Source organism: Fukomys damarensis, unplaced genomic scaffold (genome assembly GCF_012274545.1).
Source record: "Fukomys damarensis isolate Sample0158 unplaced genomic scaffold, DMR_v1.0_HiC HiC_scaffold_3, whole genome shotgun sequence".
Classification (NCBI taxonomy): Eukaryota; Metazoa; Chordata; class Mammalia; order Rodentia; family Bathyergidae; genus Fukomys; species Fukomys damarensis.
In genome coordinates this window covers 19249611-19275630 of record NW_022900915.1, presented here as the reverse complement: position 1 = coordinate 19275630, position 26020 = coordinate 19249611, and the positions used below count along the sequence as shown (strand labels likewise).

General features: G+C 35.0%; 1 protein-coding gene across 8 annotated transcripts in view; it reads left to right on the top strand.

The window, feature by feature from the left end:
• Apc (APC regulator of WNT signaling pathway) overlaps positions 1–26020 on the top strand; it is a 123207-nt gene that overhangs the window by 27399 nt on the left and 69788 nt on the right. For 6 of the 8 annotated variants that reach the window (XM_033767365.1, XM_010607891.3, XM_010607894.3 and 3 more), the window contains exons 1-2: positions 1885–1952; positions 17782–17934. In XM_033767365.1, coding sequence (XP_033623256.1) covers positions 17800–17934 — 135 coding nt within the window. In that variant the 5' untranslated portion in view covers positions 1885–1952; positions 17782–17799. Of the gene's footprint in view, positions 1–1880; positions 1953–17779; positions 17935–26020 lie in introns of those variants that run through there. The other 2 variants (XM_019205096.2, XM_033767363.1) reach the window with 2 other exon arrangements.

Below are 26020 nucleotides of genomic sequence, written 5' to 3'. Positions count from 1 at the left end.
TTTTTTTTTTTTTTTTTTTGAGGCAGGCTCTAACTTCTTTGTTCAGACTGGCCCTGCTCTCACTGTGTAGCCCAGACTGGTCTCAAACTTGTGGCAATCCTCCTGCCTCAGCCTCTCAGGTGCAGGGATTACAGGCATGCATTCCATGCCCAGCAGAGCTTTATTTAAAATTTCTTTACTTGATGAGACAGGGGATGTACTCAGTGATAGAGCACTTGTGTAGCATTTGCCATACCCCGCATTCAATCTTTTGCATCACAAAAGGTTTTTTAAGATAAAATGTTATCAGTTGAATCACAGATTGATGCACTACATGTAGTAAAAACATGCAGTAAAAAATTAGATCTTGACTGCTAACTGGTTTACTAAATACTGAACTAGTCAACTCAGAGTGTGAGTCAGGAGTAACACATAGATTTAATTGTTTCCTAGGGTACTAAAAAGTTTTTTGAGGGAGCTTTTAAAATACATTCTTTATTTTGCAAGATTCCTTTTCTTTCTAGTGCTAGGCCTTATGAGAAAATTTGTCACAGATGTGCAGTGAGTCATGCAGTTTCATTATCAGAATCTTGAAAGCCTTTTTAAAACTGTCATCTTCATAAAAGATATTTAAGATTGAATAAAATGGATTCACATTTCCTTTATTTCAAATATGAAGAGAAATTTTTCTGAGTATATTTAAACTTTTAATATACAATTATGAATAAAGTTGTATGTGGTTGGTGTGAAAATCAGTGATTTGTTCATTCAACAAATATGTAGGCATATTAGATATATATCAGGCATTAGTACACAGAGACTAATGAAAATCCAGAGCCACAGAGGAAAAGCAAAAATCACCCCATATCCTGCCATCCAGAGAATAACTTCTGTGAATATTTTTGTCATTCTTTTTCTAATGTGTATTATTTAATAAAGTGTAATTGCCTTGAATGTGCTATTTAGTAGCTTTCATATTTTTTTAAATGAAAAGGTTATGGTAAATATGCTTTATTTTACCTGAAGCTTAGTATCTTTTTAAATTTTAAAGAAAGAATTAAACTTGTTTTTCATATTTAGGCTAGAAATTAAATCAAACTTCATAAAATTAGTAAAAGCTTCATGTGGTTAAATTTAAGTGAAATGTGAAGTTTGTATTGAAATACTCCATTTAAATCCTAGATTTCTAGGGCCTAAACCACTTACTGCCAGGGACTACTCTAGATGCTTCCCGGTGCGTAACATTAACTCCTTCATTCTGTGCTTCAGTTTCCATTTTATAGAGGAGGACTTTGAAGCACTGAGAGATTAAATGACTAAAGTTTACATAGTAGCAGAAGCACAAAGATTTTAACACGGACCGGTGTTAACTCCAAGATTCTGGTCTCATCCACTACCCTGAGCTGCCATCATAGCTTTTCTGGTAACTGATTTTAAATTCAAACGTAATTCAAGTGATTTACCTAGTAAGTTAGTGCTTGTAATATAAAACTATTATTTGAAATGCATTTACTATAATTCTTTATTTCTTTGCTGTAAGCATGTAAATCGCAATGAGTGAGATGAGTTGAAATTTATTATTCCCCCTCCCACCTCGGTGGCCCGGGCTAGTCTTTCTGCCCTGTAGACCTCCCCCACCTCACCCTGTCATGCCTGTCAGCAACCATCAGCTTCCCGAGTTGTCAAGGCTAGGGACCGTGAGCGTGTACCTCCGAGGTTGGGTGCCAGGCTAGAGCCCAGACCTACTGTGTGGAGGGGCAGGTCTGGTGCCCTGCTGCAGAGTGCAGGTTGGGAAGCCGAGCGTAAAGCAGCTGTGTAATCCGCTGGATGCGGACCAGGGCGCTCCCCCTTCCCGTCGGGAAGCAGCCGATTGGCTGGATGATGGCACACGTGACGAACATGTGGCTGTATTGGCGCAGCCCGCTGGGTGTCACTGGAGACGGAATGGAGGTGCTGCCGGGCTCGGAAATGGGGTAGGTGCGGAACCGCGGCGGTGGCCAGGCTTGCTGCTGCGAGGGAGAGGGAGGAGGTGATTATTTTCCCTTGGACAGTCTTAAGTCAGTGGCCTTTCCTTGGCATAGGGTCCACTGCCACAAGCCAAAGGAGGAGGCAGGGGCGTCGTCCATCCTCTGCTCCCCCACCCCCCACTGCAGCTCAGGAGATGGATTTCCTGTGCTTGATCCCGAGATTTTGACAGAAGAGGATCAAGAGGGGAGGAGTAGAGTAAGGGGAGTCTAGTGAGAAAGCTGTTTGTGAAGCTAGAAGCGGGTTTTGTTTTTATAAATGCCTGTTGACAGAGTAGAGTGGAATAACAGTATCTAAGGAAACGGGTAGCAGACAACAAAGAATGGAGCATATTCATGACGAAGAGCAAAAGCTCTAGTCTAGCCCATTGAAAGGCTTCTTTTCCTTCCTGGCCCACAAGGACACATGCAGTGGTAGCCAAAAGAGAGAGGATACAAAGCTGCCGCTGATAGCTGATGTGCGGTCTAGTGGAAAGGGGCTACTGGGAGCAGGAAGAAGATGAGAAGGCAGGTACTGCAGAGATAGAGTGATGTTCTTGGTGAAATACTGGACACTAGTAAGGAGCCTGCTTTTACACAATATCTGAATGAACTCCCTGTGGATAGGGTGGCAGAAAGATACCAGTGTCTTTGTTAGTTACAAAACGCAGTGGTAGTGGCTTTTTGGCGATGACTGCAGTAGTGCTTTTCTCCCTTAGACTGAAAAGACAACTGCAGAGGAGTAAGAAACCTTGCAGCACATGCTAGGGGGAGAAGTCTTTTACAAGAAGCCATAGTTTGTAATTGCAGACTGCTTAGGAGAAAGAATTGTTCTGTTTTTTTAAAGTAGGAAAAATATCACGCTGTGAATGTTTTGACAGTGAAATTAGAGGCTTTGATTCAGCATCACAAAAGAGATGCTCAAATTCTTTGATTTAACATAAACCCTTTAGGAAATCTTAATAAATTATGTATGAAACAGTGGATTTTTTCATTGTCAGTGTAGTTTTTATGACCTTAATTAGGTCATTCAGGAGCAAGTCACTTTCTGATGTAAATTACTTTGTGAAAAATTATAGCAATACATAAGTATAATATATAAGATTTATATTAAGAATTTATATTTCTCTTTGCTTTAGATATCATTGAAGTCTACAGGCAAATATTTTAAATGAAAGCACCATGGCTTTTAAATGTGTTTCCTTTTAATTAGTATTCATAAGATGTATTCTTGATATGAAGTATTTTTCACTGAACTTATTTTTCCTGTACTTATGTAAAATATATTTTCAGATTGAGTGCAGTTTTAATGCCTTATCTTTGTGCTTATTTATGGTAGCCTGCCTGCCACACCTCCTCACTCCCTAACCCAGAATGACAGTGGCTTTGTAAATCCCTCCGGGATCCGTGACAGTGCCTCTTAAATGGTGTTTGTGTAATAGAAAGTCTTATGAGAACTTATAATTTTGTTTCAATAATTTTTCAAAACAATAAGAAATGGGTTGAATAAATAATACTATATACATTTTTGTTGATTAAAATGATTTTAATATTTAAAATATATTTGCTTTTAAATTACTTCATCATAGATATTACGTTACAGTTAGTAATATTTAGGGTCTCCTTTTTTTATTAGATGGAAGCTGTAGCTAGAATTTAAAATGTCACATTGAAATTTTAAATGAAATTTAATAGCTAATATTTATTTGAATCCCAACTAGTGCAGTCTTTGAGACTTGTGACATTCTTATTTTTACTCATTTTACCATTGAATCACCTCAGTGTAACATTATTTTCATTTTAAATGTTACTCTTAATCAGGTATGTCGTGACTTATTCAAGGTCATGTATTGTGTAAGGATGTAAAGAACTTAAATTTTCTTTTTAATTTTAATACTATAAAACCATTTTATAATGCCTCTTTGCACATAGCATTACAAGATAATATATAACAGAAATGAAAAATACTAAGTCACTGACAAATTATTCATCAAGTTTTTTAAAATTTCAAATGATAGTGGGGTTTTTGAGGGGTTTTTTGTTTGTTTGTTTTGTTTTGTTTTGTTTTTTTGAGACAGGGTCTCGCTATGTAGTTGAAACTGACCTGGATCTTACTGTGTAGCCCAGGCTGGTCTCGAACTCGCAGCAATCCTCCTGCCTCACCCTCCCAAGTGCTGGGATTACAGGCATGCACCACCACGCCTGGCTGACAGTGGGTTTTTAATCACAATATAAAAATGTTTTACTGTATAATTGATAGCTCAACAAATAGGCAGCAGTTTCATAATGATATTCATAAACATGCTTTTTAAAAATCGCCTTATTAGTCATAGGAACATTTCTACAAGGTTAGATTATAATATTTCTCTGAAATAAAGGACTAAAGTACATTTATTTCGTTCCTTTTACAGTATAAAATATGACTGAGCTGTTGGCTTTACTGTCTTCGACATTAATCATTGTTCATTGATACAGCCTGACTTGTACAAGTAGGGAATTCAAAAAATAAATACTGATAAATATGTTTTTGGACCAAATCGAAACTATTGATATTTTTATTTGCATTAATTATTATAGATTTTTATTTTACCACTGTTATTTTGTACTTTTACTAATTTCACAAAATTTAACCAGTCTTTTACATGTTTCCATGTTATCTTCAATTCTGATCTCCTCCCTTACGTTGAATTAGAGTCCAAGCAAAACCTGTGTACTTAGTACTTAAGATAGGGTACAGGTACGATGTCGTGTCTCATGCCTGTATTCCCAGCACTCTGGGAGACTGAGGCAGGAGGCTCACAAATTTGAGTCCAGCCTGGGCATCCTAGCCACTTAGTGAAACCATGTCTCAAAAATAATAAAAAGGAGTAGGAATGTAGGTTAGTGGAAAGGCCCTGGGTTCAATCTCAAGTACCATCACCAAAAAGAAAAATAGAGACAGAGCATTATGATTTAGAAAAGATGAGTAATACTTGAAGAAATATATTCACTACACAGTTTAGAGTGCCAGAATTATTATATGCCAGACTTATGAAAGGTGCCAAAGAATCAAATGAGCCTTTTCATAAAATGTGCATGGAATCAGATAATTTTGAAAAAACGTAATTACTTTTGACATACTAATCATCTTGAATGTACAAGTTTAAATGATTTCTAGACTTTTTTTTTTTTTACACCAGGGATCAAACTTGGGACCTTTCACTTGCAAGGCAGAATTTTTATTTCTAAAAGTCAGTGATATATGTGTAATGTCTGTAATGTAACTGTTACAAGGAAAGTTATCCATTCTTGTTTTGGTACAGGTAACATTTCATGTTATATGGGATATGTTCTCAAAAGTAGTTTTAGCTAAGCGCTGGGGATTTAGCTTAGTGGTTCCAAAGGTCCCGAGTTTGATCCCCAGTACAAAAAAAAAAAATGTAGTTTTAGCTATACATGATGGCACACAGCTCTAATCCCAACTCTGGAGGCTGAGGTAGGAGTATTGCAAGTTCAAGCCGAGAGTGGGCAGTTTAACAACTTAGTGAGATCCTGTCTCATAATATTTTAAAAGGGTTAAGGGATGCTGCTCGGTGCAAAGAAAGGCACTGGGTTCGATCTCCAAAATTTTGTGCCGCAAAATTTTTAAAGTTTTGTGAATTAATCTTACATACAAGGAAAGCCTTGCCTGTTTTTTCCATACCCTTGTTTCATTCCCCTGTAGTGGACACTCATTGAAATGTCCTTCCTTTCTCTCTCCTTCTTCCTCTTCTCTCTCTCCCCGCTCTGTTTGTCCCTCTCCTCTTCCCTCTTCCTCTCCCCTTTTCTCTCCCCATCCTCCTGCTCCTCCCTCTCCCTCCCCTCCATGTTGAAACCCAGAACCTTGCCAGTCCTTGATACAGTCCAGCATTGCATCAAGCTATACCCTTAGCCCCTAAATGGGCTCTTAAATATACATGAATTCCATGAACTATTTGTATCATTTTGTATGTTTTTTCTTTTCTACCATTATTGAGATTTTAAATTTTTATGGTAATAAAGTAGAACACAAAATTTATCATATAACCATTTTGAAGCATACAGTTCTATAGCATTGAATACATTTATGTTGTTATGCAACCATAACCACCATCCATCTCCAGTATTTTTCAGTCTTCCCCAATTGAAACTCAGAACAATAACCCCCAGTTTCCCCTTTTTCTAGACCCCTAGCACCTACCACTCTGTATTTCTATGAATTTGACTATTCTAGGAACTTCATAGAAGAATCTTAATAATTCTTTTTGCAACATGCTTATTTCACCTATCATAATGTCTTCAAGGTTTATTGCTTTATAGCATGTTTCAGAATTTCCTTTAAAAGCTGAATGATACCCTGTTGCATGTATGTGCCACTTGTCTTTATTAATTTGTTGATGGACATGTAGGTTGTTTCCACCTTTTGTCTATGATGAATAATACTGCTATGACCATAGGTGTACAAATAACAGTTTGAATACCTACTTTTCCTTCTTTCATGTATATACTCAAATCTTTTTAATTTATACCTTTTTTAGTATTTTAACTCAATTTTTAAAATTCATTTTATTTTATGTCTTTTGAGTTTGTCATGCTAAAACTGTTGTATTGTATCACATAGTTTTTATCGCTATTCTAGCGAAGGCGCTAGGTTTTTCCAGTCTCCTTTTACATTGGTATGGTATACCTGTTTGTATGTAACTTTTATGGATTGTGTTAGTTACATGTCACACTATATAATAAACTACACCAAAACTTAGTGGCTTAAACAGCATAGTGACAGTGAGCATTTATTATTATTTCAACAATGAGCATTTATTATTTCAGCACTTCTGTGAGGCAGGAATTCAGGAATGTCCTAGTTGGGTGGTCTGATGATTTCTCATGAAGTTGCAGTCAAGATGTCACCCAGGACTGCAGTCACCTGAAAGGTTTAACTAGACCAGAAGATCTGCGGCATCTCCTGGAGACCTTGCTCACACTGTTGATTTCTCACAGGCTTTTTGGCAAATGGCATCAGCTTCTCACGTGAGCCTCTCTCCATGGAGCTGCTTGAGTATCTTCATGTTATGGCAGCCTGCTTCTCCCAATGTACACAGCAAGCAAGAGCAACAGGGAAGTCATTTATGGCCTGGTCTCAAAAGCTGCACACTGTCATTTCTACCATATCATCTTTTTTAGAAGTCACTAAAAAACTGACTAGCTCACAAAAGTGTTGACTTAGTTTCTGCCTCTTAAAAGAATAGAGCCAAAGAATTTGTGGATATATTTTAAGATCATTGGAAAGATCAGTGGAGAGGAATCGCTGTATTAAAGGGCACTGTTTCCTATTGTGCAAATTAACAAACTTAGTGGCTTAAAGCAACTCAAATTTACTATCTGTTCTCTGGAGGTCAGAACTCCAAAATGCTTTTCACTGGACCAAAATCAAGATATCAGTAACGCTGAGTATCCTCCAGACACTCCATTTCCTTTCTCCATTTGCTAGAAGATACCTGTATTTCTGGGCTTGTGATTTATTTCTCCATCTTCGGTGCCAGCAGCATACTAAATCTCTCTCAGAATCTGACTGCTTCTCTGACTGACCCTCTAACTACTCCTTGTAGGAACCCTTGTGATTTCTCACACACTACAGAAAAATCTGCCTCACAATCCTTACCTAATCGTCACATCTTCAAAGTCACTTAAACCATGTAAGGTAACACATTCGCAGGTTTAGGGGATTAGGATATGGACATCTTTGTGGGACTACTATTCTACTACAGTCATATGCACACAGGTTTGTTTTTAAGCTAAAGCATTTTTAAGATATTTTTCAAATTGTACTTTAGTATTACTACTTTGGGGGGGGCAAATTCAGATTTTCATTTACCAGATTTCTTTAAAGTATAATATGTAACAATCACTAAGGTGATAAGTATGTATTCATTGAATAGTATTGAAATAACATTTTCTACTAGCTACTTTTAGATGGCTGATTTTATCATCACCTAATATCTGTATGTTAGCAACTTTTGACAGTCTGTAATGGAAACTGAAGTGTTACAGCAACATGCCTTACTCAGTTTCCCTTTGTACTGTGTATGCTTCTTACAATACTATTCTGAGAGTGCTCTAGTCAGACTCCAGTCTCCTTACACTGCTAGTCACCTAGCCACAGTGTTGTTCTGGCTCATATTTATACTCTTACCTCCCTGTTTCCTGCATCTCTCCATATTGTATCTCAGCTAAATAAGATAGTCATCCATTCCTCTAAACATATGTGTTTTTCCAGTCTCTAAGCTTTGGTCGTGCTGTTCTTTTTCCTGGAATGCTGTCTTCTCACATTTCCTTGTTTACTGGTTACAGTAAGCCATCTCTCATGTCTTCTAAAATTGCATTTGCATTCTGAACACTTTATTCAGTTTCTCAACAAGGCATGACTCCTGTAGTATTCATGTGTCGATGCTTTTCAACCCAAGTTTGGCCTTGAATGCTAAGTAATTTGTGACTTAATCTGAGTCCCCAGTCAGAATTTTGAGATGAAGCTTTGTGTGGAAAGTGATCTAGAAGTATAAGCCTGGAAAGAGACACAGCTAGTATAAGCATGTTTTCTCAAGTTGATCATCACTGTGGACAACTGTGGATTCATCTGCCATGACCTTCTGCAAACCCCATAGTCTGTGTCTCAGAATTGTCCACTCAAGGTAAAGGACAGCTTATTAGGTCCCATTCCCCTTTCTTTGGTCAGTGATTGCCCCATCAGGTGTTGCCTCTTTTGAGGCAGTGCAAATGTTGGGAACTTACACTAGAGCAAGGATGGAGAACCTTTTAGAGCTTTCAGTGATAACAGCCGCTATAGCACCCATGCCATGGGTTCACCATCACTGCACTTAGAGTATCAGAGATACCCTGGGACATAAAGCAGATAAAGAACCTACTACAGCGGATATAGCAACAGTTTACATCTGCAGTGGGCTGATTGATGCAGCAACCAATACAGTTAAAGTGAGCCAAGAGAACATGAGGTGGGACACAGAATTCTGATATGTTTGTATAACCACTTTACCCTTTCTACTACAGTAGTCCTCTTTTGCTGGTAATCAACTGCATGAGAACAAGTAACATCAATTTGTCTTTTACTCCTTGTATTTTCCCAGGGATCTTGTAACACTGTATCACAAACTGGTGATTTAGAACATTAGAAATGTATTCTCTTACAGTTCTGGAGGCTTAAAGTCCAAAATCAACATGTTGGCAAGGTTAGTTCCTCCTGGAGACCCTGAGGAAGAATCTGTTCTTTACATCTTTCCTAGATTTTAATGATTGTTGACATTTGTTGGCTTGCAGCTGCCTCGCTTCAGTCTCTGTTTCTGTTGTCACATGGCATTTTCCTAATGTGTCTTTTTATTCACATTGTCCTTCTAAGAGGACCAGTCACTGAATTTAGAGCCCACTCCAATCTTAAATCCAATTTAGGACCTTACCTGGATTACTTCTGCAGAAATCCCATCTCCAAATAAGGTCACGTTCCAAGATTTCTATGCCTCAACATACCTTTTTCATGAACACAGGTCAACCTGTAACATTTCCTTACAGTATAAAATGAATAAAAAGTTTCCAAATACTTGGCTGAATTACATACACATAGAGAGGAATCCATTATCTTACTCTTTTAATGGAAGTCACCTAACATTTTCTGTGCATTTCTGCCCTCTTTTTCTCTTGCTTGCCTTCTGTGACTACTAATGTATTGTTTCTGTTATTCTTGCATGTGTTTATCTTTTATGTGACTGTCACTGAAAGCAATTTGGAAATTACAAAAGCTGTGTATTAGATATAGACCTTGTCTTAAAGATGTTTATGTCCTTTCTGGAGAGAGAGAAAACACTTGAAAGTAAAATTGAATAATTAGAGAACAGTTAGGCCATGTACTTACTATACTATACCAGTAGGAAGACTAATTGGCTGGAGATATCAGACAGGTTTTATGTGAAGCAACTAAGCTGGACCGTAAAGAATGAGGGTTTGTTAAAAGCAAAGCTGAGGAAAAAGAATGTGACATTCACAAGGGGAAAGAAGTATACAAAAAAAAACTCAAACAAAAATATGAAATACTATGCAGAGGATAGTGAGAAGAGACTTCAGGAGGAGAGTTATATTAGAACCTAATAAATAAGATTGGAAGGTGTACTATTAGTATCAGACATAAAAATTGTAAAAGCCAGACAGAAGAAGTATTACAGAACGTGAACATTGACACATGTGGGTTTGGATCCTGTCTTGGTTTTATTTTGTTTTTATATACCAGGGATCGAACTCGGGACCTTGCACTTGCAAGGCAGGTGGCAGCACCACTGAGCTAAATCCCTGGCTTGACTTCGTGGTCTTTGTTCTTAGGAATGTTATTTACCATTTTGGAGTCCCATTTTCTTTAATATTTTTCTCCTGGCTTCAACCAGTGGCTGTATGTGCATGGCTGTCCCTTCAGGCTGCTTGTACTACTGGTGGTAGAAGTATACTGGTGAGACTGTCATTCATGGGACAGTCGTACACATAGCTCCAGTGGTTCAAGCCACCCAGCAGTCAGACACGAATTATGTCCTCATGGTGGATATGTTAACTCTAAAGTAATACGTACCTTACAAGTAGTTGTAAAGATTAAGTGAGGTAATATATGTAAAGCAATTATAAGACAGGCATACTGTATAAGTATGCAATAAATGATAGATATTCTGAATTTCTCAAATGCATAAAAATAAAGGCATTATATGGAGGATTTAAATATAGTAGTCAACAGATATAGAACTGAGGACTTGTATGCTTTTTTAAAATTTTCAGTTTAAAATGTATGAAAATTAGTTGTGTTCTTGTTTTTTTTTTTTTTTTTTTTTTTTTTTTTTTGTTTTTAAGGCAAGGTCTCGCTATGTAGTTTAGATTAATCTTGAACTTACTATATGACCTAGGCTTCCCTCAATCTCAGAGATCCTGCTGCCTCAGCCTCCCAAGAATGCTAGGATTACAGGCAGGCACCATCATAAACAGCTGTAATTAGTCCTGTTCTTGACTACAAGGCAAACCTTTAAAAGCTAAAAAAAAAAAAAAAAAAAAAAAAAATTTTTTTAAAAAAAAAAAAAAAAAAAAAAAACTATGGTATTTTTAGTTTTATATGCAAGTCTCCATTTAATCTAATAAATAATATATCAAAATGACAAAGAAATGATTAAAAAAGCTTTGCCTTAACAGTTAGGAAGGGTCTTTGAGGGCCAGGATTTAGCTCAGTGGTTCTGGCACCTGCCTTCCAAGCCCAAGAACCTGAGTTCAATCCCCAGTACCAAAAAAAAAAAGAAAAGAAAAAGAAAAAGGATCTTTGAAGTATCCCCTAGGTAAGAAGATATTAAATTGAAATCATGAGTTATCCAGAGATCCAGAGAACACCAGATACCAAAGCCTGTGGAACGTTGTTAATTAAGGCTATACTCAGAAATTAATGTCTTCAATACAGTATTTATATTAAGAAAGTAATAAGTGAATATGTTAGTAAAGTAAGGAAATGATTGAATTAATGTTCACTTTAAATAATAAAGAACAAAACTAATGGAAACTAAGAAGATATAATTAATGAAGATAAATGAATAAAGTAGGAAACGTAGTAAACATCAATAGTGGTTGAAATTCTAGGTTTAAAGGAACAAAAGATGAAAACATCAGTGAAAAAGGAGATACCTACAGATAAAGAATTTTTAAATGGCTACTGGTTTCTCTTAGTTCATTGAAAATAAAGTTTTGTGCTATTATCTGTTTCTTTGTAAGAGAGAATCTTTTTTGTCTGACTTGTACTCTGAATAAATACTTTGAAGATGATACACAGTGTGTAAGCTCTTGTATTCTCTTAAGGAATTTTTTTCACAAAATAAAAATATTTTTTAAAAGAATTTTTAAATGAGAGAATATCTACAACGCTGACAATACACTTGGGAAGCTGGAGGAAGTGGATAACTTAATGGTGAACTATAAATGAACAAAATCATCACAAGATGAAGAAAACATGAGAAGACCTAGCCACAATAGAAATTTTTAAATATTTTAATCTTTTTTCTAAAAATCTGCCTTCAGATTTGGCTACTACCCAACTTTCAAATAGTAGATGTTTAAACCATTCTACACTGTATAAAAAGATGAGACACCTACCAATTCATTCTATGAACTTAGCAAAAACATTAAAAACCTTTAAATGAATATAAAGTTTTAGACTTTATACTGGTTTATCTTTTTAAAATTTTTAGTGAATTATTGAAAATCCAACAATTAAAGACAAAACAAGGAATAGATGAGAGCTTATTTCAGGAATAGAGAGGGCCAGGGATTTAACTCAGTGGCTCTGCTGCCTGCCTTGCAAGTGCAAGGTCCCGAGTTCGATCCCCAGTACCAAAAAAAGCAACTATTTCAGGAATAGAGTATAGACAACTTTAAAAAAGCTTAATTGACTACATTGACAAATTAAAAGAAAAAATATAAAATACTAAAAATATTTAGCAGCCGCTGTATAAAAACTTTAAAATGAAAGGGAAATGCCTAAACACATTAAAAATACTTAACTGAAATCTCAGAATAAGAATAACAGTGGTGAAATACTAAATTATTTCTATTAAAGTCAGGAATATAATAGTGTATTGAACATTAGTTTGTAGTTTTAAGCCAGTAGTACAAGGAAATTAAATACTGTAATACATAGTATATAACAGTAAATTTCAGGAACTTTATATAAATGCACACTCAGAAAAACCACCCAAAAAAGTATTAGAATTCATAGGATAATATGATAAGGTGACTACATGAGGGATATATATTAGATAAAATGTCTTACTGTACTGAGTAGTTTACTACAGTATCTTTTCTATATGAACTGGCAAGATCTAATATAGGGTAATAGTGTTTAATTCATAGCAATTCAAACAGCAAATCAAAACAAAAACCAAGAATAAATTAGAGTGGAAAGGCATAGGATCTTTTGGGGACGGGGATCAGAAATTTCATTGAAAGACCTGAATTGTTCAGAGTCATGATAGAATAAGAATACCATAGAAATCTGAGTGTCTCAATTAATGTAGTTACAGTCTAAGTTTGTGTAAGAATCTGGCATATGATAGCAAATGATACGTTTCTGTTCAGTGGAAAAGAAATTAACAAATGGTGGAAATGTAATTGGTTTTCCATATGGAAAACAGTTGAAGTTAAATCACTATACTCTTGCCACATGCAAAAACAAAAATTCTATATGAATTAAAAGTCTTAATGTAAAAATAGAATTTTTTACTCAAGCTAGTAAATCACCCACATGTACCAGCTCTTCTCCTAGGACCCTATTGAAACAATAGTAAAAAAAAAAAAAAAAAAAAAAAATTTAAATGTAAGCTTACAGTGCTTTTAGAATGAGATGCAGCCAAACTGGGATTGTACAAGTTTCTGAAAGATGAGGAAATGGTGGAAGTAAAAAATGATTGCTAAAAGGAAATCAAGGATCTTTAGTTTTTCCGGTTATTTGTTCTTTCCAGCATGTTAGGTTACCACTCACTATTTAAAAATAAAATGCTAACTTTAGAAATATCTCAGTAGTCTTTGAAATTATTTGGGATACCCTTAAGTGTTTGAAACCCAGAATTGGAAATTTATGTGCCAAGCCAGACTTCGCAACTGTTTTTGTAAATTAAGTTGTATTGCAACATAGTCATGCTCATCCATTTGTGTATTTTCTGGGGCTGCTTTTGTGCTATACAAAAGTCAAGTAGTTACAACAGAAATATGGCCCATAACACCTTGTACATTACTTTTAAAAAGAAAAACTTTAACTGAATTTACAGAGAGTTAGAAAAATAATATCAAATTAGTTGTTACGTTCCCATCACTCAGAATTACTGTGGTGCTGGGGATGGATCCCAGACCTTTGCACTGAACTACATCCACACATCCCTTTTTAAAAATATATTTAAATGTTGAGACGGTCCCACTAAGTCATTAAATTTGCCAAGAATGGTCTCAAACATGTAATCCTCCTACCTCAGCCTCCCAAAGTGCTGAGATGAGATTAGAAACATGAACCATCATGCCTAACACTTTGTTTTTGTTATAAAGGTTTTGTACACTAGTTTGGGAAGAGTCTACTCTATATTCCTTTTTCATATTCTGGTTTTGCTAGTTCTTTTAAATGTCTAGCCACAGAAAACGAGCCAAAATTTTTAAAAATATAGTGTGTTTATTTGGACTATAAAATTTATAAATTGACTTAGAAATGGCATCCTTATGATGTTGAATTTCTTATATAAATGTCTTCCATTGTTTCTGTCTATATATTTTCTTTTAATTATAAATAGGACTTTTTTTCATCTTCTGTCTGCTTTCTCTGCACATACAAAGAAAACATGTACGTATATTTTGTGCTATAGTATACTAGTAAGTTATAATAATAGTTTGTTGTTTTGGATATTCCAAGCATATAATATCATCTGCCTTCTAATTTCATTTGTTAATTGTGTTAACTAAAATTGTAAGTCATAAAATGTAAAAATGGGCCTTCCCTATCTTAGGGACATGTGAAGTTTGCTGCTGGTGTAGGAACTGATACCTCGCATGTTATTGAAGTTGGGTATAGGTGTTGTTTGTTTGGTACTGGGGATTGAATCCAGGATCTTGCAGAAGCTAAGCATGTGCTCTGAGCTATATACCCCCAGCTCAGTTGATTTTTATTGTCTTGTTGAAAAGACACAGTAAAAAATGTGCAATAAACCGGACAGTGGTTATTGAATTCGTAAAATGTCTTTTCAACATCACTGGCATGATCATATATTTTTTCTGTGTAGATCTGTTTATATGTCCAAATGATACAATTTTCTACTAGTGACTTTTTCTCTGTAAATCTTGATAAGAGTTCCTCTGTCCTGGGGTCAGTTTTGATACATTGTATTTTCTAACAAATTACCTATTTCATTCAGAAGTTCAAATTTGTTTGTGGAGATATGCGAAGTAGTTTCTTTTTTTTTTTTTTTTTTTTTTTTTTTTTTTTATTGAGTTTATTGGTACATTTAGGGATTTCTTATAGGTTATCTGGTTTCCTCTCTCTGTTGGCATTTTCTTCATATGCGGTGCTGAAAATTGAACCCAGGGCCTTAAACATGTAGGCAAGTGACTTACTACCACTTAGCTATCCTCCCACCCCTGTCCACATTTAATTCTATTTGAGTGTCTTTCCTGTCAGATGTTTTTTTCCTCCTTCCCTTATTTCCTTTTTTCAGTAAACATTTGGATAAAAGTCTAAATAACTGCCCTTTTCCTTTCTTTTCCCTACCCCATACTTAGGAGGAACCTAGTTGCATGTTCTCAATAAAGACTTAAGAAGTTTTCCCATTTCATTAGGTGTGGCAGCTGAAATGTGGTTGCCCATGGTTGGTGGGCGTGTGGGTGGGTTAGTTGGTTTTACAGTGCTGGAAATCAAACCTAGGTCCTTGTATTCCCAGCTCTCAATTTTTAAAAATGTTGTTGAGTGACTTGCTGTTGAGATACATTTAGTATGAAATTCTTTAGATTGCATAAAAGAGAGTCGAAAGTAAATATGGTATTCATGAATTTTGTATAAAGCCGTTTTGGTTTAGGAAGAGATGGCTGTAAATTACACTAAAAGGATTATAAGATATATATCCTTTCATGAAACATCTTTTTTTTTCCCCCATAAAATTAGATAAAACAACTTGCCTTCTAGAGCAGAAAGGACTTTGATGATTTGGATTCTGGAAAAGGGCAAAGAAAATTAAAGATTTAATGGTCCATCTGAAGGGCAGTGGTTTCTGCTCATCTTGCGCATCTGGTTCCTTTTATGATTGTGTAAAGTTATGACCCCTAGCTCAACACTCCTGTGTGTGCCTCCCTCCCTCATGTTACCATCTTTTCTCTTATTTTCTTTTACTATTTTAGTATAAAGCTATTTTATTTGAAATAAAGAATTTAAAGGCTTACAATTAGAATTTTGTTAGATCGCCACCTCTGTCGTTTGGTTCTCAGTGTACTTTATATTTCCAGACTTGCTTATTAATGGTATGATGCAGAACAGAAAAATGATCACTCTTTGAAGTTCTTCTCCACTGTTGAGATTTTTCCTCTGTCCTCAAAAGACTGAATTACTTCCCTACCTCTTGTCCTCTGATAGGGGGAAGAAGATGTAGACAATGTAGATCAACATTGTCTTAGTAAGGAAGATATTATATTACATCTATATTTTCATAGTATAAGTTATATTTACCTAGTAATTTTATTTTTCAGCCTACCTTTTGTTGCTTTGTCCTAACAATATCCCTACAATTATATGTAAGCAGACAGTAAATAGCCATTTACAAATTGTGAAATGAATTAAAATGGACCAAAATTAAAGTTTGAAATTAAGACCTGAGTCTCTAAATATAAGCCTTATACTCATTCTTTTTAACCATAAAGACTTTTGTACTACCCCAGGATGTCCCTTCCTTTTCAGATGTCATTGGATTACGCCAGTTTTATCAGTGACGGTGCTCATCATAGAGCTGACTAGCTCCAACTCTCTTGATTTGTTAAGGCACTTTAGCTGCAAAATTTCAATATTTTCAAAATTTCAGTAGTAGCCAATCCTTCTGTATAATCTGCCTGCCTTGGTCTGATTCTTGGATTTCTTTTACAGAAACATTTTTTTATGTCAAGATCTTTAAATATTGCTTAAGTATAAACTATGCTGGGGCAGTGATTTAGCTCAGTGGTGCTGCCATCTGTCTCACAAGTGCGAGGTCCTGAATTTGATCCCCGGTACCCAAAAAAAAAAGCTGTGTTAATTTCTTTTTAGCTATTAAATAATTAAGATGGGCAGAATTATATTTATTCCAAAATGAGTTTGATATTAAGCTAAAAAGAAAATGTGGTTCTCTCCTGAATCTTACTTGATTAATTCTAATATAACTTCTAATATTCTGTAACTCTTCACACCAAGGACTTCTTACCTTGTCTGTCTTCCTTGACCTCCCCCTTCACAGTCATTAACTTCCAGACTTGCTTCATTTCTCCTTCATTCATTACTTCAACATCACCCATTTTCTTTGTCTTTTATCCTCAATATAAGTATAATGGGTCCCCAAGACCACAAATGTCATAAAATGTCCTCTTCATTCTTTTGAATAAATGTAACAGAATTTTATATTAGATTATGTGAATTCTTATTTATCATCTTCCTATCAGAAAGATTTAAAATCTCAATCTAATGCTATCCTTTGTGACCATTTTGTAAGACTGCATTTAACGGAACCTTAGAACTTCAGGACTAGTTTACTGTGGATGATGTTTTAAGACTAGCCTTTTATTAAATGAAAGTGGTCAAATGGAATATATGCTCTCATTCATCCATTACTGCTTAATAAGTCAAACAAAAATGCAAAATAAGTTAACTAGTATAAGTAAATTTCTTTTCCATTATTACATTCCCTAAGTTTTGCCTGTAAGACTGGTTAAAATATCTTTAAAACCTTGAAAAGATTCTTACCTGATAGAAATCTTATCCACTTGAGAAAAGGCAAATGTATTCAGACTGTACTCAGGTTCTCTCTTCTATTTTAATCTTATTTGTCTTCAATTTTCCATCCTCTTAGCAAGATGCTGCTGCTTGAACTTTATTGTTTTAAAATCAAATCACATTAACACAATTCTTCTAATTACATATCTTGAGAGTTTTGTTTCTTTTATCCCTTTCTTTAGAAACAAGCAGCTAGTATTATTTTTTTAGTAGTGAATTTCAAAATCCTTTTTAACCTTATAGGTCCAAGGGTAGCCAAGGATGGCTGCAGCTTCATATGATCAGTTGTTAAAGCAAGTTGAGGCACTGAAGATGGAGAACTCAAATCTTCGACAAGAGCTAGAAGATAATTCCAATCATCTTACAAAACTGGAAACTGAGGCATCTAATATGAAGGTATCAAGACTGTGACTTTTAATTGTAGTTTATCCATTTTTATTCAATATTCCCTCTTGTGGGTAAGACACTTTACTTACTCAAAAGTGTTTTTTAAGGTAAGCAATAACATGTAAATTCTTTCTTGCAAAAGTTAATACTTATATTTTTAAATAAGATGTATTGAATTCTTTCAGTGAATCCTATAAAAAAGATAAATGTTCAACCTCAGTAACTTAAGTTCTTATAAAGAAGTGAAGTTTATCATCACTGTATTGACAAGGTTGTCCATGTGGTTTACAGAAAGTAGCCCAGAATAACTCGAATAGTAAATATAGCTATCTTCCTACACTCCCTTAGATCTGGTCAACTCTTAAGTGCTGCAGTGATAGATGATCGGGAAAATCAGACTACCTTAGTGGGAAGAGCCCTGAACAGAAAGTCAGTAGCTGGTCCTCTCCTTGACTTTGCCACAAACTAAGCTACCTCACCTGTGGTTACTTTTGAGGACAAGTTGGCCTATTTGGAAGAGGCAGGCATCACACAAGCCTTGATGATTGCCATGCACTTTCAAGCCCTAAAATTTGGTTTGCCAAATACCATTGAAAAGCTGTGATAACCTCCAAGAAAAGTTATATTCAGTCTATAGTGGGGAAAACATACTCTTTTCAAAATAATCAAAGTTAAAACTTCAGCTGTTTTAATTTCCATTGACCTAGGCAGATTCTCTTCTCACTGAATTTAATAACTGTAGAATTTGGAGTGATCAGCAAAAATGTTAACCTCTTTCCTCTTTAAAAAGTCTTCCTCCTTTGTGTTGTTTCTGCTGCTTGGCTATTTTAACATCTGAATTCCTTACTCTGTTCTTCCTGTCTGCTCACTACTTATTCCTTACTCATTTCTTAGTCTATCTGAGTCTTTTTCTATGCATTTCAAAACCTCTTTTATTCTACAGGCTTTTTGTATCACTGAACAAATTATTCTTGTTCTTTTACCATTTATATTCAGTGTCATAACAGTTCAACTTTTGCTCTTACATACACTATCCTTTCTTTTTTTTTTTTTTTAATATAATCCATTTCTTTGGTAAAACTCCCCAGCAGTAACCTATCTCTAAAACATCTACTTCACCTTCTTTTAGAAATAGATAGACTATAAATAAAACATTTTTTGCCTTATCACAAGTATGTATCAACGACTTAAAAACACCTAATAGGTTAAGGAAGAATCATTTTATATCTTAGCACTGGTCAGCATAGTACGTCTCAAATTGTTGTACCTGGCACATGTTTTTAGAAGTTTAAAGATGCAAAATTAAAGTATTGTTTTATCTACTTTGGTGTGATATATTTTTCAGAGAACTATCAGGCCTATTTGGAAAGTAAATATCTGTTTTATAAAGCAGAGCTTTGAGCTCGCTTCCTCAAGTTTTTGTTTACTTGAGCAAATTCAGAATTCACTTTTGGTCCTGAGTTTAGTCCCCAGTACAACTTCCCCAAAAGTGGGGGGGTCATTTTGAGGAGACATTTTAACCTGTCCTTAGTCCACCTCTATAACAAAGTACAGCACCTCTCAGCATGACATCTTACTGTTAAATCTGTACAGTGGAATGAGGTCATTTATCTAGGTGGTATAATATACACCAGGAATATTGGTACCTCAGATGTCTTAATTCAGCTGTGAATTGATTTGTTACCACATGCTTCGGTAGACATCTTGCAGATCCACCCATATATTTCATTAGGATTGGGCAAATGGTATCATGGCATTTACAGTATTAAAATGAAATGATTTACATATATCTAAAAGGCTTTATGCTGTTAAAGTACCATGTGACCTTTTTATTTTCTTAGAATATTGATTTGTAAAAAACATGCTTTTGGATCCATTGGTACTTTCTGCATTGGATTAAAGTTAATGCAACACAGTGATTATTCCCCCCAAAAGTACTTACTAAACCTTGGATGATATTATATTGAATCATGTTTCCTGATCACTAGCGTATTTACCACAAAGCAAAGCAAGGTATGTTTCCTCCACCCAAATTATTTAAACTAAGAAAGTCTAAAATGTATTCAGTAGTGCTATCTAGTGGTAAAAGAGGATAGTGCCTCATAATTGATTACACAGTATTGATACACACTATAAAAAATATTTCGCATGTATGTGGCATCCAGAGAAATATATTTATAAGAATTGGAGAAATGTGAGCATTGACTGTATATTTAAGGATATTAAGAATATTTTTAACATGATGGCATTGTGATTATGTTTAAAAAGAATCCCTATTTAAATAGATACTATATTGAAATATTTGCAAAATAAATTCTTTGATGTCTAGAATTTGTTTTCAAAATAAATCTGGGTTGGAGAAGTGAAATTGGAAGAAGGTGATGTGGGTGTAGATGAAATGAATGTCTTAACATAATTATTGAAATGGTTTGTGAAGATACAGGAGGGCTTGTCATATAACAAAATTATAATAAAATGAAACAGACTACGTGAGATTTTAGATGACCTGGAATCAGATAAAGAGAAATTGTACATTATATTTTTCTTTTATTGAGTTGAGATCTTGCCAAGTAGCTGGGAGTACAGAGCACACCACCACACCTTGTGTACTGTATTTTTAAATTCAGGGTTGGAAGTCACCTTGATTGACTCTAAAATGCTAAGCATATCAATAAGGTAAATATGGTCATGGCAGGATGTGAAGCATTTACACTGAGAGATGGCATCGTGTAGTAAGAATTGTCTCTTGAGAAATTAGTGATGAAGCATTTACAACTTTGTTGTGTTTTGACAAAATGAAATACTTATAAATTCCTCTATAAACTATAAGCCATATGCATATAAAGTCTTTCAGAGTGTAAGGAAAAAAGAGAAATAAAAATTAAGATTGACACATTTCATAATTTATTTTGAAGATGTAGTTATCAAGTGTGCTTGTATTTGTTAATGAAAAGAGTCTGCCTATTATATACTGAGCAAAAGAAAAGTGGATCAAGCAGCAGCTCCCATAAAATGACACTATTTCTCATTGATAAATGTTACTGCAGATAAGACTACAGCATATTTTAATGAATAATTCACTGTTTTCAAAATCTTAAGATGTTTTAAGACACAGTACACGATTAGCTATTTAGATTAAACTTCCAGGATTTATAAATACAAATGAATATTTCCTCCAAAATTACACATATATTTTTCATATAAAGGTACCGTTTTTCATCTATCATTTTTTTGCAAAACTTTTACTTGGAATTGCTTCATTGCTGTGTTGCATTTTCTTTATTTAAAAAAAACTGAAACTGAAGGGCTTGGGGTGGGGGGGTTAGTGTGCATTATGCATGCAGCCCCAGAAAATCCTACTCAGCAGCTAAAAAACACAAAAACCTTTTTTTTGAGATGGTGTCTCAACGTGTAGTTCACGCTGGCCTTGAACTCACAGCAATCCTCCTGCCTTAGCCTCCTAAGTGGTTGGATTACAGGCACAGCCAACAAGTATGGAAAACTGGCCGCCTCAAGGATTTTACTGTCTATACTTACAAAGGAGGAAGTGTCCTTTCTAGAAGAGCTAAGGTTATTGGTGATTTTCTTCTTTGAAAATGTTGATTGTCAGGATAGACTGAGAGTCATCATTGGCAGAAGCAGATGACTCCACTCAGGGAGGGGAGGTCTTGACAGACATAAGTACGAATGTGAAAAATTGGCATGGAAATAAGTGCCACCTGAAAATAGGTTGAGCTGGAAAGGCATTCTTGAAGTGTGAGGAAACTTACCTGCTGTTTCCAACATGGCTGGTTTTCCATTCAAGACAAAATTCAAAGTTCAATAGGTAGGAGGAGGTTAAGACCTGAGGAGACACAGACCCCTGTTATATTTTTTGTCTAAATACAGAAGGACACACTCAAAGAACTGGGAAAGCCAAATCAGATGTAAGCTGAACTGAAAACTGCAACTAGTTTCCAGTTCATTTTCAGTTTTGGGTTGGAAGAAAGAGATCAGATCCCCAACAATGGAGAGAGCAAACTCTTTTAGGGAAAATACCGTCATTTTAAGGCTTTCTTTTCTTGTGTACATACTTGAGATATATTCAAAAGTTACAAGACGTATGAAAATGAATGAGAAGAGAAAGAAGCAAATCCAGAGGTGATCCAGATGTTGGAGTTAGTGCTTAAAGATTTTTAATTTAACAATTATATAAATGTCATAGAAAAAGAAAAATAGCTAAAAAGAAGGAAATTTTTGACAGCGAATTGGAATCTATAAGAAGAATCAAATACATATTCTAGCCTTTTATGTTCTTGAAACATGCAGAAATTTCTTAAAATATCAAAACTAACCATATAAGGGGAAAAATGATAAATTAGGCTTTATCAAAACTAAAAACTTATGAGGGCCAGGGATTTGGCTCACATGCTACAACTTGAAAAATAGGAAGTGTCTAAGGCTCAAGAGAAGTGAAGGCATGCAGTCAAGGTCACACGGTTAGTAAGCAAATGGACTGAGCTGTGAGTCCAGGTCTTGTGTGCATCATGTGCCCCGGCATCCTTGATAATGCCCCAAAATATAAGGATCCCTCCAAGAAAAGAAGCTTGATGTTTCATTTGTGAGTACTTTTGAGTAGGGCTGTGTCACAGTGGCACCTGGGTCCACGTTGTTGGGCAGTCACAAAGGCAACCATCTGCCCTTCTGAAGCACTTAGGGAATGGACATTTAGAATATTTTTTGATTATTCTGAAAAGGCTGGAGGTCTATAACTCAGTGGTAGATAGAGCACATGCCTAGCATTCTCTCTGTGCGGGGGGGCTGTTTTGTTTTGTTTTGTTTTGTTTGATGCTTAGCATTCTTGAGGCTACCCTGAGTTTGATCACCAGCACTGCTTGAATGAATGAATGAAGCAAACAATATTTTTGTGGTCTAAAGTAGGCAGGATTTCTTTGGTTTTGGTTTGATTTGGGTTGGGTTTTGTTTTTTGTTTTTGTTTTTGTTTTTATACTGGGGGTCTGATCAAACTCAGGACCTTGGACTTGCCAGGCAGGTACTATGCCACTGAGCTGCATCCCGGTCCTAGACAAGATTTCTTAGAATATTTAACAGACTAAACAAAAAAGAAGAAATGAAATAAATTAGACCTTATCAAAATTAAAAGCCTTTGCTTTCCTAAAGACTTAAGAAAATGAAAAGGCATACTCTGGACTGGGGGATAATATTTGGCTACAGAAGCACTCAGAATACATAAGAATTCCTATAAATGGTTTAAAAAATCCAATTTTTAAAATATGGCCTACACTTGAAAGACAAGATATGACTAATAAGCACATAAAAGGGGATTCAACATTATTTGTCATCAGGAAAATAAAGAGCCATATCATTCTTGCTCAGATGACTAAAGTATAAAAGACTGACCACACAGAATGTGGAGCACTGCAATGCTGAGACCTTTGTTAGGAGGGGTATTGGAATGCTGGTAGGAGTACAAGAAAGGCCTATGATTCAGCATTTAAGCTCCCAGAAAAAATACTTAAGAAATGAGTACATATGTCCACTAAAAGAAGAAAGCCATATAAAGAAGAAGCAGTCACAGCCAAGAATGCTAATAGTCATCAGAAGCTGAAAGAAGTAAGGAATAGATTCTCCTCTCAAGCCACACTGCTGAGACCCTGGTATCAGACTTCTGGCCCTCAGAACTAAGAAATAGTAAATTTCTGTTGTCTTAAACCTCGTACACATAATGTTCATAGTAAAATTCTTTTAAATAGCCTTCAAGCTGATAATAGCCAAATTCTCTATCAAGAGGAGAAAAGAATAAATTGGGATGCATTTGAATAGCAAGCTACTATACAACACTAAAAAGTGATGAACTCAGGGCTGCAGATATAATTTAGTGTTAAAACACTTGCCTATAATGCACAAAATCCTGGTTTTGATTCCCCTGCTTCTCAAAAAGTGATGATGATGAAAAGACACATTCAATAGTATGGATTATTATTAACCCATTAATATTATGGATTAGTATTAATTATTGCAGATCGTGATATTAAGCAAAAAATATGAGACACAAGACTATATACTCTACAATTCCTTTTATATGCAAGAGCATGCACAACTCTTGAAATGCTATTATTCTGAAGCCAGATTTATATATTTTTTTTTCCTGAGAAATGAAAACTGATTAGTAAGGTGAAGAAACTTCTACAGTACTAGAAATGATCTGTATCTTCACCTGGGTGGTGATTACGCAGTATGTAAATTCATCAGGTACTTGAAATTAGTGTACTTTACCTATGTATGTTGTACCTCAGTAAAGCAGGAAAAAAATCATTTAGGGTTGAATTTTATTATGGAGTAGCCATGAACCATTCACAGCAAACTAGTGAGTAATATAAATTATACCAAATGATGTCACTTTAAGGTAAAGTGACTGGATGTGACTGTAAATTTGTATGTCTAGCTTTTGTTAAGGTACATAACTCAGAGCACTTACAAAAATAATTTAAGCAACACATCATTGGAATAAGTAACTTTTCAAGGTGGCTATTTTGAAAATCTTTTTTTAATTTTAACTAAATTTCAATTTCATGGGCCGCTTAGTGGTGCTGCCTGCCTCAAAAGTGCAAGGTCAAGAGTTCAATCTGCGGTACCAAACAAACAAACAAAAAGTAAATTTCAATTTCATGTACTTTTATAAATACAGTTTTTATTGATAGGTTTCTAATAGTATATATAGAAACTTTTAAAATAACTATTACAAATTGTTCATATTCACTGTTTTTGAAATTAGGAAATATACTCCTAAGTGAAATAAGTCACACGTGTATAAATACCAAATAGTTTCTCTGATGTGAAAAACTATAATGGTACATAAGATCCTAATGATATAATTGACAAAGTGAAATAGGAAGAAAAGAGCTAAAGGTATAGGGAAATTGGGAAGGGTAGGGAGAAGGTAATAAGGGAAAAGGAAAAAAATCAGAAAATGAAAAAATGGAAATAAAGTATTTGTAAATAGGGAAGGGAGGAGGGGGTGAAGGGAGGGCAGGGACAAGGGGAAAAATTGAGAAACAAGACCAGTCATGTAAAGGTACAAGATTGTAATGATGATCTTAACTGTACTGTATAGCTAAAATGTACCAATAAACTCAGTGAGGGAAAAAAAAGAAATTAGGAAATACGGACATACAGAGATATCTAAATCATCTATTTTAATCTCTTACAGGATTTTTTTCAGGGATAAGGATTAAAGCCAGGGCCTCACACATGCTAGGCAAGCACTTTACCAGTGAGCTGTTCCTCCAGCCTTTTTTTTTTTAATTTATAATGCCATCACAAGAGTTAGAGATAGACTTTTTACTGTTGTATATTCTATGCAAACATGTATTTGATAGGATGTATTTTACAGCATAGTTTTTTACCTACATGATATGCTATCATCTTGTCATTAAAAGCTTTTTATATTTCCTTAGTATTCCATGATATATTATTGTAGGACAGCCAAGCTTACATGGGCTTCTAACTTTTTAATGTTATTTTATTTTTTATTATTTGTTTGTTTTTGAAATGTATTTTAAAACCATGTTTTAAGCCATTAAACCATTTAATGTAGGTCCGGAGATTTAGCTCAATGCCTCACAAGCACAAGGAACCGAGTTCAATCCCTGGTACTAAAAATAAGAAACAAAGTAAACCATTTAATGTTCTATTCATTTTGAAAAATTAGGCATATGTCCTATGATATGCTGAGGATTTTTATTGCAGTGTATAAACATTTATACGTTTTCTAGCAGTTATATTTGTAGTACACATTATCTGAAGCTCAAAAACAAGTAAAAGAAGAAATTGCTTGGTATTTCAACCTTCATGGAGTAACAGTTGACTGTGTGATGGTTCTGTTTTCAGCATTAGTGTTACCTGAGAGCTTGGTCCAAATGAAGATTCTCAGCCTGCACCCCAGATCACTGAATCATCAGTGTATGATTTAATAAATCTCCAGAAGATTCTGATCTATGATGAAGATTGAGAACTACCACTAGTAGGCTTTGGAAAAGAGAGAAATGATAACTGCTTTAAAGGGATTTTTTTTTTTTTTTTTTTTTTTTTTTTT